The following is a 13,530-nucleotide window of genomic DNA, read 5'->3' as shown; positions in this document are numbered from 1 at the left end:
CCCATTCAGTATGTAACAATAGGATGAGAGCACTGTCTTGACTCACCAATTGGAAATTGTCTTCCTTTTAGGTTTCAGCAGGTTCTGCATTTGTATAATAATATAATGCCTTACAAATACAGTAGTTTAGACATGTTCATTTTGGTGGTAACTTTCAGACTAGTTTCTCTTTTCCCTTTCATAAATACATAAAGTTAAAATAAAATAAAGCCTTCACAAAAAAATCTTACATTTAAAACAAGAAATCTTTGCTGATACTGATTTTATGCAGTCTTAGCTTCTTGAGGCTGATAAAAAGGGTCTCAGAACAGGTGGTAGTATCAGAACACATGTGCATGGTGGTGGTTAATTTATGATTGATCCTCATGTGGTAGTCTGACTACCTGTTACAAGATAAGTGGAGGTTATCCCATGTGTTACACCATATAACTGGATAAAAAGAAAAGGAGGAAGGCAGCAGGTGGCACAGAAATTCATAAGAAAATGTAGGAAAGCTCTTCATTGTGAAACGACACTCAAATATTTGTTCCACTGGGTCTTGTTGATCTGACCATCTAATCTTGCAGAAAGCAGAGTTGTGTGTCAGTGTCCTTCAAACAGTTTTCCTTGGAAATGCTGATTTTGGTTAGTGTCAGTTAACTTATAATGTTGCCATGATCTAAGAGGTGAGGTATCAAAAGTGTGTACCTTAAAAGCTGAGAGTTTTTTTACTCTCTTGGCTGTACACAGGTTGTTATGAGGCCAAGTAAAGGAATACAGAGCAGTGAGCCTCAGTTTCTTTGATAGTGTAAACTGGAACAGGCAGGTGGCAGGCAGAGGAAGAGAGGGGCAAGAGGATAGGATAGAGAGACTAGTTCTGCCTGGCAAGGAAGCCAGATGAGTTTATCTGGCTGCAGCTTCAGGAAAACAGGGCCTGGGTGCCTGGAATGGTAATACTGGAGACTTGATAGTCCTCGGTTGCCAGCAAGTGTCTGTGAAATCCATGGACAGTCTCAGCCACCCTAGCTGTGGATTTGCATAAAAGAACGCATCCTTTCTCTTTTTATACCTCTTCCTTCTTTCATTACCTGTTTGCCAGCTTCTGCAAGAAAGGAGTACACTGGTTCTACAAATAATGTTCTTGTATTCTACTCAGCTTTGACTAGTGGCAGAAGGCCCAGCCTATGCCAAGGATCCAGCAGGGTGGTAGAGAGCAAAAGGGTTCCTGTGGAAGAAATGAATTTATTATTTTATAACTCAAGACTTCATTGCAATGCCTATGTGTGAGAGGATCCAGTTGTGATTATTCAGACAATCTTAACTGTGCCATTCCTTATGGTGTCAGTGCTTGTCTTTGCAATACCAACAGTCTTTTAATTCAGCTTCTCCATGGTCTGTCTTCAGATGAACATTTGTGGGTGCATATGCTGTGGTGTGCATACATGTTCACATAAATATGGCTGTTTCTGTAACTGCACTTAGACAAAACGTTGTGTTAGACCGCAGCTAGGAAGAAAATCAGTGAAAGTTAAAACAGTCAAAATCCCTGCTTTTTGCATGTTGCTTTACTCCCCAGTGGCTTTACAAACCCAGTATGCTAGAATTAACTCTAAGGTAGGTTGAAATGCTTACTGCAGACACGCAGCAATCTTAGTAAAGCCATAGTAGTAACTCAAACATTAATAGAATGCTTGTCTCTTCAGTTCTCCTTGCCCACCCCACCCATCATGCTATTGAACAAGCAGTAGCAACTTTGCAAGTCCAGTCAAGGGTGCTTAGGAAAGGATTGAGCGCCAACAAGTTTGTTTGTTTGGGTTTTTTGTTTGTTTGTTTTGATGAAAGTATCGTGCCCAGCACATGGTGAAGACTCATCATGCGGAGGCAGCAGAGGGGAATGTAGTGAACAAGAGGAAGTGATTATCCGCCATCAGCAGCAGGGCTGTGTAGATATGAGGTTGCAGTTTGAAAGGGCTAAAAAGAAAACCGCTGAAGTGGTTCAAAGGAAGAGTGTCACACACAAGATTATTTTCAAAAAGAAAAGACATAATGTCAAACACATTGGAGGTGGAGGTGGAATAGCTAAGAGGAGTTTCAATAATCGAAGTGCTGCAAGGCGGCATGCAAATTCTGACAGTAGCTGTGAAAACTTCTTCCTCAGAAGTATTGTGGTGGGAGAGTGGAGTTTTGTGCTGGGTTTTTTAGTGAGCAAGATTCTGAAGACAATGTTTCAATTCTGAAAGGGGGGTGGTTTCAGGAAGGGTTCATTAGGTGGCTATGACTCAAAAAAACCAGAGGACCATTTATACCTTTATCTAGTCTAGCTTGACAGTGGCTTTTTGAATCAGTTGTGGCAGTATTCAATAACTGGATCCTCCATAATGCTGAATTGAAGGAACTGTTGTAAAGCCCAAGAAAAATGGAGTATAGTGGAAGACATCCAGATCTGTTCACATAATAAGCTTACTCATTTTGTGAGAAATGAACTCCAAAACCTCAACCATTCAGATAGTTGTTGCATTTTACAGGAGAGCTTTTATTGCCATCTACTGGTCTCAATAGCAGTTTGCTTTACTACAACGTTCTTTATAAGAACCATTTGGGAAATGTTTGCTTGCTGAGAAAATATTTTGAAGAGATTGTTTCAGAATATTCCTTAGGCAAGCTTATCTTTGGCATGGTATCAGACGGGTCTGTTTGTAGTTAGCTATGTTGGCATGCCAAGCTTTATGAAAGGGGGTTCATTTAAACATCTGGAACCTGACACACCCATAAACACACTCCAGCACATGCTTCACTTTGCAGGAAGTCAGCTCCAGGAGCACATAGAGGGTTTTGTACGTGTGCTGTGCAATGGCTGCGTGTGCTTTGAAAATTAAACCTGAAAGTATAAAGAAAGGTTGACAACTTCCAAACTACATAAAACTGAGCAGGACTTGGAGAAAAGCTTTCTCTTAATTAGTTATTCCAAATTTCTAATTACTCCGAAGCCCAAAAAGAATCAGCAGGAGAGCTTGAAACTCAGATGCTTGATTAAATTGAGTTTGAATCAAGTAATTGCGAGGTGAGATTAGATTTTTTTATAACTACAGTTATGAAAATGAAAGGCCCAATTCTGTGTCTTTCTCAAGCAAGATGCCTATTGAATCCATAATCCCTTAATAAGATCTCTGGGATAAGTATCTTATTTCTCTAAACTCCAAAGCCTTTTAAATATTTTTCTGTTTATTCAGTATGAAATTCTTAGGAGCTAGATTTTCAGTTCTTTTATGGAGAAATCCATGCTGGATGAAAAGTCATCGTCAGGCTGCTGTACAACTCAGATTGTGCAGAATGTTGATCTTTTGTACAAGTTCCCCTAGACTCCTGCACATTTGGGGAGCTCAAAATGAGGAAGGTGTGCAGTGACATTATTCAAATTGTTTAAACTCACTGCACTCATTTGGGTGGAAAGATGATGTGGCAGTGGTAACCATCCCAGTCAGTACACAGGTGTTTCCAGTCTTGCACCCACAAGGACAAAAAAGGCTCCTCACAGGGTGATTAAAGAAGCAGGTGGAAAAGGATATAGCAGGAACAGAAGGATGGTTTGTTGACTTGTGTTTCTTAACTAGATTTGCTGATTTGGGGTTTTATACTGTGTATTGTATACTGAAGTAAGATGACAGAATTGTGTAGGGTTTATTTTTCTTTTCCCTACAGCTCTTGTGTTCATTCCTGAGACTACCAGAGCCTGACCATGCTCCTAGTGCTATTGTTTGCATATTTGAACCAAAGCCTTTCTACTCATCACTCATGGTTCCTATTTTGTATCTTTGTTCTTCTCTCACAGCTACAAGCCCCCAGTGTGAAAGGTTTTGATTTTGCTAAGCAACATCTGGGCCAGCACAATAAAGATGATGTCCTGATTATCCACGAGCCAGCTCCTTTACCAGGACCTATTAAGGATAGTACCCCATCTGAAAATGGAGATGTACCCAGTCCCAAATCCAAGACTTCCTCAAAGCCTTCAAAGACTGTTCGACACAGAGGGAGGTCAGTTCACAGAGATAAAAGAAACTGTAGTAGATAACAGCTTATTAATGACTGGCAATTACTATAGTTTCAGTGGAGGGAACTGCTCCAGAGCTCTGGAACTTGCATATTTCAGTGGGTCACCAGAGTTATCCCTCACTACTCATTAGTACAAAGCTGTAAGAAGATAGTGTCCATTTTTCTCTTAAAGGCAACATGCTCAGCTAAGTGGGGTATTTAAGATGCTACTCAGTTGGCTGGAGTCAAGTCATTGCTTGTTTAGTAGAATCACCAAGTGTATGTTTTCTGATGCATTCTCTTTGCAGTGGTCTCTAGCTACTAAGGCAACAGATTTTTAAAAACAAAGGAAAACCATTTATGAATAGCAGTGTGTTTCAGTAATATTAACAGTGATCAATACATGCACGATAAGTTGAATTTCAAGAAATAAGCAGTACCCAAAATTTGGAGAAGGTGCACACGTGCTTTTATTTGTGGTTATCTGGTTACGATCGTAGCAGACCAGCTTTGGTCATGAAAGGGAGTGATAATACACAGCTATGCCAGTTGAAAAGTGTCTGTCAGCCTTCAGCAATAATTTCCTAACCTTTCTGTTAATGTGTCTTGCTGGAAAGGGTTGTGTTTGTAGGTTAGATGCAGTAACAGAGATGTGCAGTACAGAAGAATCTGTGCATTTAAACAAAACAAAACAAAAAAAGGGTAAGTGGGAAGTTAATAGGCGAGGAAAAAAATAGAGCCCTGAAGAGAGAAGTGTTATGATGAATCACGAACAGCTCCTCACTGCAGAGCCCTTCTGTGCTCCACTTTGCTGTGATGCTTCTTCCTCTACTTCTAATACTTTTGCAGTCCTTTGTCTACAGCCTTGCATCCCCTGAACTTTTACCTGAGTGCTATTGCACAATGCGGGTGGGGAGGAACAGTAACCAAGAGCAGCTTGGAAAGAAACTAACAGTGGTTCTTCCTGGGCTGTAGGTGTCTCTGATACAGCTTGCTCCTCTGCTCAACCTGCTGATTTTTTTCTAAAGCCCTGGCTGTCCTAAGATTCTTGCTTTATGTTCCACACATGGGCTTTGTCCAGCTCGGTTTCCACCTTCCTAGGTGCTGAGCCTGTCTTCCTAACTCTAGAGGTCTTGCATGTAGTGGATTAGCAGTGGTACCATGGAAGGTGTGAAAAATGGGAAAGTACTGTGAGAAAAATGAGCTAACTCCGTCTTGCTGTAGCTTAAATAAGTTAAACCGAATTCATGTAATTTGGAAGGACAAGTATTTCTGCATTTCTTTTTAAAACTTCAGAAGTGGCCTAAGACAGAGATGATATTTAGGGGTAGAGGAAGATGTCTGTATTTGTATGCACAAAAATATAAACTTAAGGCTATTACTGTATTTCATCTAGACTAATTCAGAAAATGAAGCAGCAAAAATTTTCACAATCCAGCATTTGCATGTTTCCCTTGAGCACAATAAGGAATCATTGATCAAATTTGGAACAAAGATAGTTCTTTTTTACTTGCACCTAAATTTGAACACTTCAAAATGTTTTCGAAAGAGAATTTCCTCCCTTTCCCTTATCCTCCCTTAAGAGCAAATCTCTCTGCAGGCTTAACTGTGGAGATGTTACCATCTTCTTCCTAACATGCTGACATGCCCATGTCAGCTTGAGATTTAAAACATTTATTCCCTGAGGCAGAAGTTGAAATGTGAAATGATAGCATAGTGTGTTACACTGGTTTTATCTGTTTTCTTTTTTGTGAGGAAATAACAGAACTCAATTCATCACAGTGTAATTCAGGACTATATCTTGCATGCCAGGAAATACAGTGGTGATGTTAGTACACATTTTGTAGCTGTAAAAAACCACAAGCAAGAAAAACAACTAGGTTCAGAAAGCCCAGCAACTCTAGGTTCCAGCTGACAGACTGGCTTGAGATGATACAACTGCATATTCCTCAGCACTTAAAAAGAATGGCTGATACTGACTTGGCACTGTTTATACTCCTATCGTTTACTTAATGCTAATTTATATAGACAGAGGGAAGAGTATAAATACAAAGCACAATGAGGTGAAACAAAGTCAGCAGCAGATCTGAAAACAGAACACCAGCTATATACTCAGCTGAACCAAGACAAAGGGGATGGAGATGATTGCTCTGACCATGCTCTCCACCTTTGAAAAGAGGGAAAGTGATGTAGATCTGCAAGCTCATTGACAATCATTTCTCCTTTATTTCCCCTCCTCTAAAATTTTTGGGCTTTTACTGGTATGTGGCTTATTAGTATGACAGTCTTGCAGAAGAAAATGAAAGGCAAGAGTTCAATTAACAGTGCATTGTTCAGGGAGGAGAAAATGGGGAGTTGAATTTGGAGCATTGCTTGCAGCAAGTACGTTCAACTTTCAATGAACTTGTCTGGCTGGGTGTAGTTGTCGTGGTCTGTGTGCTCTAGGCAGCTTGGTCTTCAGCCAAGAGCCTCTGTGATTCATTTAAATACACATCTAGCCCAAGAAAATTTTACACTTAAAGTTAATGCACAGACACGTGTGCACTTTCAGTGGTTAACTGCCTGCAGGAATAGAGTAAGTATGTTCACAGGACAAAATGGTCATGAGAGACACTCTCACAAAGGCTGATCCCATATAGAAAGATAGGCTTTGGTGTCATCTGGGCAGTAGTGTGTGCCCTATCCTTATACCGTCTGGGTAATTTTACAGCTGAAGTATTCTGTTGGGGAGGATATCACAGTGTTTCTTTATATTTTTACGTAATTGCCCAGAAAATTGCAAATACCAAGAGTGTAATTTGCAGGTACAAATGTTTTTAAGAATCTCATGACTGCATAGGATAAATACACAAAAATTACATTTTTCAACAACCCTGCGTTTAACTAGACAGGAAAATATTCACATGGACTTGTAGTGTTAGCAAGGGGACACCAAGTTTGACTACTAGACTAATTACCTGTACAGGTTTCTTACTTCTAATAAAATTCTTTTCTGTCTGAAAAGGTAAACTACTACTTATGAGTGCAGGTGGTTTGGGTTTTTTCTTGAAATATGTTTTGAAGGGAAGATTAGTTACCAGTCTCGTCATGTGTGAGTCGTGTTACAATCAGTTTTCACACACAGCAACAGTAACATCATGGCAATGAATATCTAACTATGGTAATTTATTATCCATTTACTTGTAAACAGAGAGGAAATACTAGCACTCCTCGCAAGACACTTTAGCATAGTATTGTTTGTGTGTGAGAATTATGCTCTTTTGCAAGCTTGTGTTACATGTTGGTTTGGTTTTTAATGTCTGTGGCAGAATTTCACCATCAGACGCTGACTCCACAGCAAGTGAACAGTCCAGTGGGAGAGAGACAGGAGAAGAAACTGTGAGACCAACTGTTGCAAATGAGGGCAAACCACGCAGATCAGTGAAGAAGGGTTTGTTCCTTTTTTTCTCTTGTGTGCTGTACTCAGGTTCAAAAGTAACTTCCATGCTGTAGTCTTTCTAAACTCACCCAAACTCATCTTTGGCTGCTAATTTTTTCTAGTTTGTGTTGCAGAAAATTTTCTTTCTCTCCTTTTTTATTTAGTTTCTTCTGTTGAAGCTGAAGATGTACACATTCCTTTCATTCCAGCAAGCTTTTGAAACTAATGGTTTAGCAGGAATGAATCTTCCCTCCTTTTCTCTCCCACACACCGTCAGCAAAACTCTTTCTGTTTAGGCCTAATTATGGTTCTCATGGTAGCAATCTTGCAGACAGTTACATGGGCAGTAGAGATCACAGCAGGACTTGATACAGCATGGCTATATGTCTGCAAGTGTAACTTCAAAAAAAGTGAGGTTTAAAAAAAAAGGAGACTAGAGAGGTAAAAGTTTTGCAAATAAGTTCCAATTCAGATATCAGAATGCCTTCATGTTTGTGCTTTGGAAAGATGAAACTCCGGTGCTGATATGTTAATAACCACCCTAATAACAGCAATCTTATTTTTGTAATGAACAATCTTCCTTACAGTTAAATTGGAGGCACCCTAAGAGACATTTCTGTCCTCGCTGAGGAGCTGATAAAACACAGCAAACCCACTTTCATTTTCAATTAAAACATTCTTTTAAATTCTTTTCCTGTTTAAAAGTGTGTGGTTAACTGTGCCTGTGCAAACAGTTTTTCTCTGGGACCTTTTTGTGTTTAGATGGCTGGCTCCTTGCTTGAGGTTTTAGTTACCAGATCTTTGCTTTAAATCACAATAGAGAAAATTCTGATATTGAGTATCTCATAAAGGAGTTTGAGATATCCCATCTGTTCTTAATACACATGGCCTTGACAGAAACAGAAACTGAGAAGAAAATACCAATCACATTGTGAGCAGTCTGTTCAGTATATTGAATGTTTTCCCACGTGCTCTGTGAAATACCAGCTGAGATTGTAAAGACTACTGAGGAATGCAGTGCCAGTGAAATTCAGCTTGTAGCAGACAATCTTCAGTTTTTGCTTATGTTGAAGAAATGAGATTGATGAAATATGTAAAAGAGTTTATGTAAACTGCTAGCTCTTGAGTGGCTAAACAGCAACTCAAATGTATGATTCTGAAACTTCCATAATGTGGATTACTGGACCAGCAAGGGTGATAGAGCAGGCTTTCCTATGTAAGGAACATGTAAGAAAACAAAGCATGGGATCTGCTAATGTGACTGGAGGGTTATATTTCCTAATAATTCAGCAGGCAGTGTATGCTGTATGTACTCTACAGAGTTCACAAAAAGATGCTACTGTATTGATGCTATATATGTTTTCAGTGCCTTAGGTTTTCTCTAAGGACCAGAAATCATGCCCAAGTAATTATGCAGGAAAAACAACTATGCTATGACAGAACTGATCACAAGATAGCTTATGAATTGCTTCAACCTCTCTGACTTCCATTCTGTTGTCTTAGTTTAGTGCTCTCCTATTTCTTCTTATCTAGCAACTCCACATTTTTGTCTCTTCATTTTCTATCTGGCTTAAAACTTTATGTAAGGTTTAGCATTTCCTTTGGACATGTTGGATGTTGCTGTGTCTGAACTGTCTGGCAGAGACAGCAAGGATATTGTGTAAAATGTGTCCTTTTTACCTATCATGCCCTTCCTATATCAAATACACTTTTTTCTTCTTCTTCAGCATTTGGTGCCTCTAGCTTGGTAATCATAGGGATTATTTTTTGGCATTCACAACTGGGGGCACTGTCTGCAGAGAGCTCTCTCTTAAATGGCAAATTCAGCTCCCATTTTATGCAGCTGATGCTTGATGTTTGATCCAAGTTCATGCATTTCATTCATTGCTGTGTTTTTTCCAGTTGCCATTCCAGATGAATTATTTGTAATAATTACTGTGTGTTTCTTCTTTTTCCTTTATGTTGTCAGGAGCAAACAGAGTGGGTAAGTAACCAGAGGTCGTAGTTGAGTAAAAACATAAATAGTGGTGCTGGGATAGTTCTTCCTGTATCTAAAGGAATTAAAGATTTGTCTTCTAAGAACCAAAATTGCTTTTGAGCTATTGAAGTTCAAAAAAATCTTAAGTAATACAAATTATAGACATCCAGTTTAGGCACACTTTTCTGATTTCCTCCCAATTCTTTCAAAGTATTTAGTAAAATATCACCATGAAAGAGGCTAACCAGGCAGCTGTTAGTGCTTAAACTAGCTTTGTAGAAACAATGTAGAGAGATTGTTAGAGTTAGTGTCTTTACTGGAACCTCGAGACAAGCAGAAGCTACCTGCAAAGAAGCTCAAATACTTTCTTATGAACTAGTGTTTTCTGGTCAGGACTGGGACTTAGCAAAGATGGGGTAGGAGAAAGCTGACACTGTCTTTGATAATGCATACCATATCTAGTGATGAATTAAGGACAGTGTCTTACAAGGGTTGTCTGTCTTAGAATAGTAGAGAAGGATCTATATAAGACCCAGCTATGATGCTTTCCATTGCTGAGTTTATACAAGTAACTAAAGAGAGCCATCAGCTGCATCCTGGGAAAATAACTTATAAATAAACTGTGTGAAACTTATCTGAAATTCCATACTGTGTCATGATTCACATAGCAGTGGGTGAATGGAAGATTCCCATTGACTTCACCTGATTTTTTGAATTAGACTTTACACACCTTGGTCTCTTGCTATTATTTCAAGAGGCTGCAGGAAGCAATAGTCTTCCTCTAACACCAAATGTATTTGTCTTCATATAAAATCATAGCTTCCTGCAGAACAATTAATTTTCCTGACATTTCAGTTCAATTAGTAATTTCAGCCCAGAGAAAATAGATAAACATTGATCCTGACATGTGACCTAGATGGACTAGTTGTTTAAACATGTTCAGCCCAGTATTTGAGCATTAGCTTCTCTCCATTATTTTTCAGCCTCAGCTGTCTAGTCTGAAATCAAAATTTCATTTGTATAGTGCCATCTGATACCTTTATAAAAAAAGATTTTTCTAGCCATGGGCAATGGTGGAACATAGGAATTTTGAGAAACCATGTGTTGAGTTAGAAGCCATTTTCCTTTTGTTGTATTTGTATAGCACTGCAATTCCCAGCTTTCTTATCTGCTATACTTTCATCTTAGTTTGTATTTATAGACACATCCAGTGTATGCACACAGAGAGGATTTAAAGGTCAGATGCAGCTCATATTTTGGTGTTTGGGGTTTTTTTTGTGTGTGTATATTTTCTGCCAAAGAGAGTACACAGTGTTACAGTAGAACCTTACCAAAATTTGGCAGGGGGACTTTTGGATTGTTTTCCAAGAAGAACAGTTTCAGCTAAGAGGCTGCTGCCAAGCTCTTGTTTATGTGTGCAAAAGGAAAGGCTATGGGTGAAATTATAAAGATTTGGAGTGAATGCTCAGCACAGTTGAATGTATTGAACCTTGCTAACCAAATGTGTGAAAAAAAACTTAAAATGATATGTTGGAGGTCAGTGACCTTTGAGAACTGCTGTTAGACAGAAAAGGTAGGAAAAAGGAACTAATGTATGTGAAGAGTGGAAAAGGTGGATGCAGAAGATCAGATTTCCATTGAGCCGCAGGATTGCTCTGGAAGATTCCCACTAACCAGTTAGTAATCTTGTGCACCTGTCTGAGAGGTGTTGTTTGCACGCTGCTGAGAAATGCATGAAGGTGGGACCATGAAGATGATGTGTCAAAGATGCTATAAATAGCTACAGAATAGGAAAGGTTATATTTCATTTAGGCTCTGTGTTGTGCAAAACATTTGGAACACAGATCTTGAGTGGAATCCTTTAATTTCTTTTTAAGGGCACTTGCAGAGGCAAGTAATATTTAGAAACGTTGCATATCATTTACAAATATATACATTTGATAGTGCATTGATAAACTTGGAGAAATATGAAGACTAAGAATTTTGCTTAGCTTGTGGCTGGATGCTTTCCAGCCCAAAAGTGTAGTGTGCTGTGAATATAATACAGTGTACTGTTCCATTTCTCCACTGCTCCCTTTTTGTGCTACAAGAGGGAAGCAAAGGAACAAATCATCTACTGTAATCTTCCTCAGAACATGGCATTCACTCCTCTTCTGAGCACTATATTTCCTTACCAGCACATGGATCAAATGGATCCACACATGGATTACCACAAATGGATCAAAGCAGTGGCTGTTTTCTTTTGGGTTTTTGACTGCTGGGAGTAGGATCAGGTTGATCAACAATTGCCTCTGTAATAGAATCAATTTAGATATTCCTTCTGATTTGAATCTGAGAACCACAGGCCGTTATTAGAAGTCTATGCAAGGATGTGGCACTATGTCCCTTTACTCTTTTGTGTTTCTTCGTAAGAAAAGACACGACTCTTAATCCCTTATTGCTTATATTTCACAGTGAAAAGCAGTTTGAGAATTTGTGACATTACTATGTGGACAAGACAATGATTATTTTGCAAGTCTTCAGTAGTTTATGGAAGCCTAATCCACATAATGCTTCCTGTTGTAGGCCTAGCTCCACCACTGGGCTGATACTGCAGATATCACTTTTGAGGGACATGACTGATTTCTGTATAAGCGATTAGCTGGTTGTACAACAAATTACAACATGCCAGTGTTTGTGCAGCTTGCTTATTATTATGTGAAGTGTTTATCCTGTCAGAGAGATGAAAACAATACTTTAAAAGGATTAATCAGTAAAATATCTGTAAAATTCTCTGAGTTTTGTGGATTTCTAAGGATTTTATTTCTTTAATTCATGTATCACTCCTACCAACTAGGAACTGCATTTTGCAGTGAGACATGTTTTATTACTCTTTGAACCTCCTTTTGAGGAATTTGCATCTCCTTAAGTACTGATGAGAGGAACCATTAGCAATATGTCCTTGAACAACTTCTTGTGGGTAAAGTAAATGGAGATTTTGATGGTTTGCAAATGCCAAGAGCTTGGTTTGCAGAGATGAAGGACAGCTCACCTTCTGGATACATAATGGAAAAAATGTTTATAATTTCCAAACTACTGTGTAAACTTCTTGTATGCTAAATGTGAATCAGCTGGAAGGCCTATAGGGTAAATTAAACACAGATGGAAAATATGACATAGTCCTGTAGCACAGCATATGGGGAGGTTAACATTTGACTGAGATAACCCTAGCAGCATTACTTTGCTCTGTATTTTTCCTGTTGATTTAGGACCTCCTCAAACTGGCAGTGGAAATGAGCAGCACTCTTCAGCCTCAATCTTTGAACATGTGGATAGGATGTCACGTTCCTCAGATGCCAGCAGACGGGTCCCAAGCAAGATCCAGCTGATTGCTATGCAGCCGATGGCAGCACCACCGCTTCAGAACTCAGTGCTTTCTGATCGAGTAGCAGAGACCAACAAAATTAATAAAGAGGTATTTTTAAAGTGCTTTGAATGTTTATGGAGGACTATGCCCAGCCAAGAGGGAAGGGAAAAGTATCCAGTTTCTTATTATCAGGAGTTCCTCTTTAGTTCCTCAGGAGTAGAATTTTGACAAATTACAGAGTAATCCTCTTTCTGTCCAGCCAGATAATCTGACCTGGTTTTGAGAGATAGCTAACCCAAAATTTAAACACTGAGAGAGGAATGAATTTGGTGATCAGGATGTCTTGTATTACCATCTTTTTGCTATTCAGCAGGACTTTACTTAAGAGAATGTGCTAATTTACATGTGAGAACTGGAATGTCTGGCCCACCTTGATTTGCATTCTACACCATTCTTTTGACTTTTCAGCAGCTCAGGATATGGATTCTCCAAACAAGTTATCTCAGGATGTTCTAGGGTCTGAATTCACAGCATATTCATCTCTTCCAGCTTCTGATCTGTTTATCTGACAGTGAAAGTACAAGAATTTCCTGCTTTTTCTGAGGCTCAGGTTACTGTAAGCAGAACATGAGCATACCTGGGGCATTATGAGAGAAGGTGATGCACTTCATACACTGCCTGACAGTACTGGCTTTGTACTGGATGTAAGATGGCATCTTCTCATAATTCAGAGTGGAAGATTACTGAAACCTTTAACTTAATTGTGTTAACATACTTTGT

The 13,530-nt window shown here is 39.0% G+C and overlaps 1 protein-coding gene across 3 annotated transcripts in view; it reads left to right on the top strand.

Annotated features, from left to right (window-relative positions):
- KIAA1549 (KIAA1549 ortholog) overlaps positions 1–13,530 on the top strand; it is a 144,961-nt gene that overhangs the window by 113,604 nt on the left and 17,827 nt on the right. For all 3 annotated transcript variants that reach the window (XM_068142218.1, XM_068142220.1, XM_068142219.1), the window contains exons 11-13: positions 3,809–4,011; positions 7,317–7,438; positions 12,653–12,858. In XM_068142218.1, coding sequence (XP_067998319.1) covers positions 3,809–4,011; positions 7,317–7,438; positions 12,653–12,858 — 531 coding nt within the window. The remainder of the gene's footprint in view (positions 1–3,808; positions 4,012–7,316; positions 7,439–12,652; positions 12,859–13,530) is intronic.

Source organism: Melanerpes formicivorus, unplaced genomic scaffold (assembly GCF_026170545.1).
Source record: "Melanerpes formicivorus ecotype bairdi unplaced genomic scaffold, bMelFor1.0.p_v2 SCAF_8, whole genome shotgun sequence".
Classification (NCBI taxonomy): domain Eukaryota; kingdom Metazoa; phylum Chordata; class Aves; order Piciformes; family Picidae; genus Melanerpes; species Melanerpes formicivorus.
This window is presented reverse-complemented; position numbering and strand designations above follow the sequence as displayed.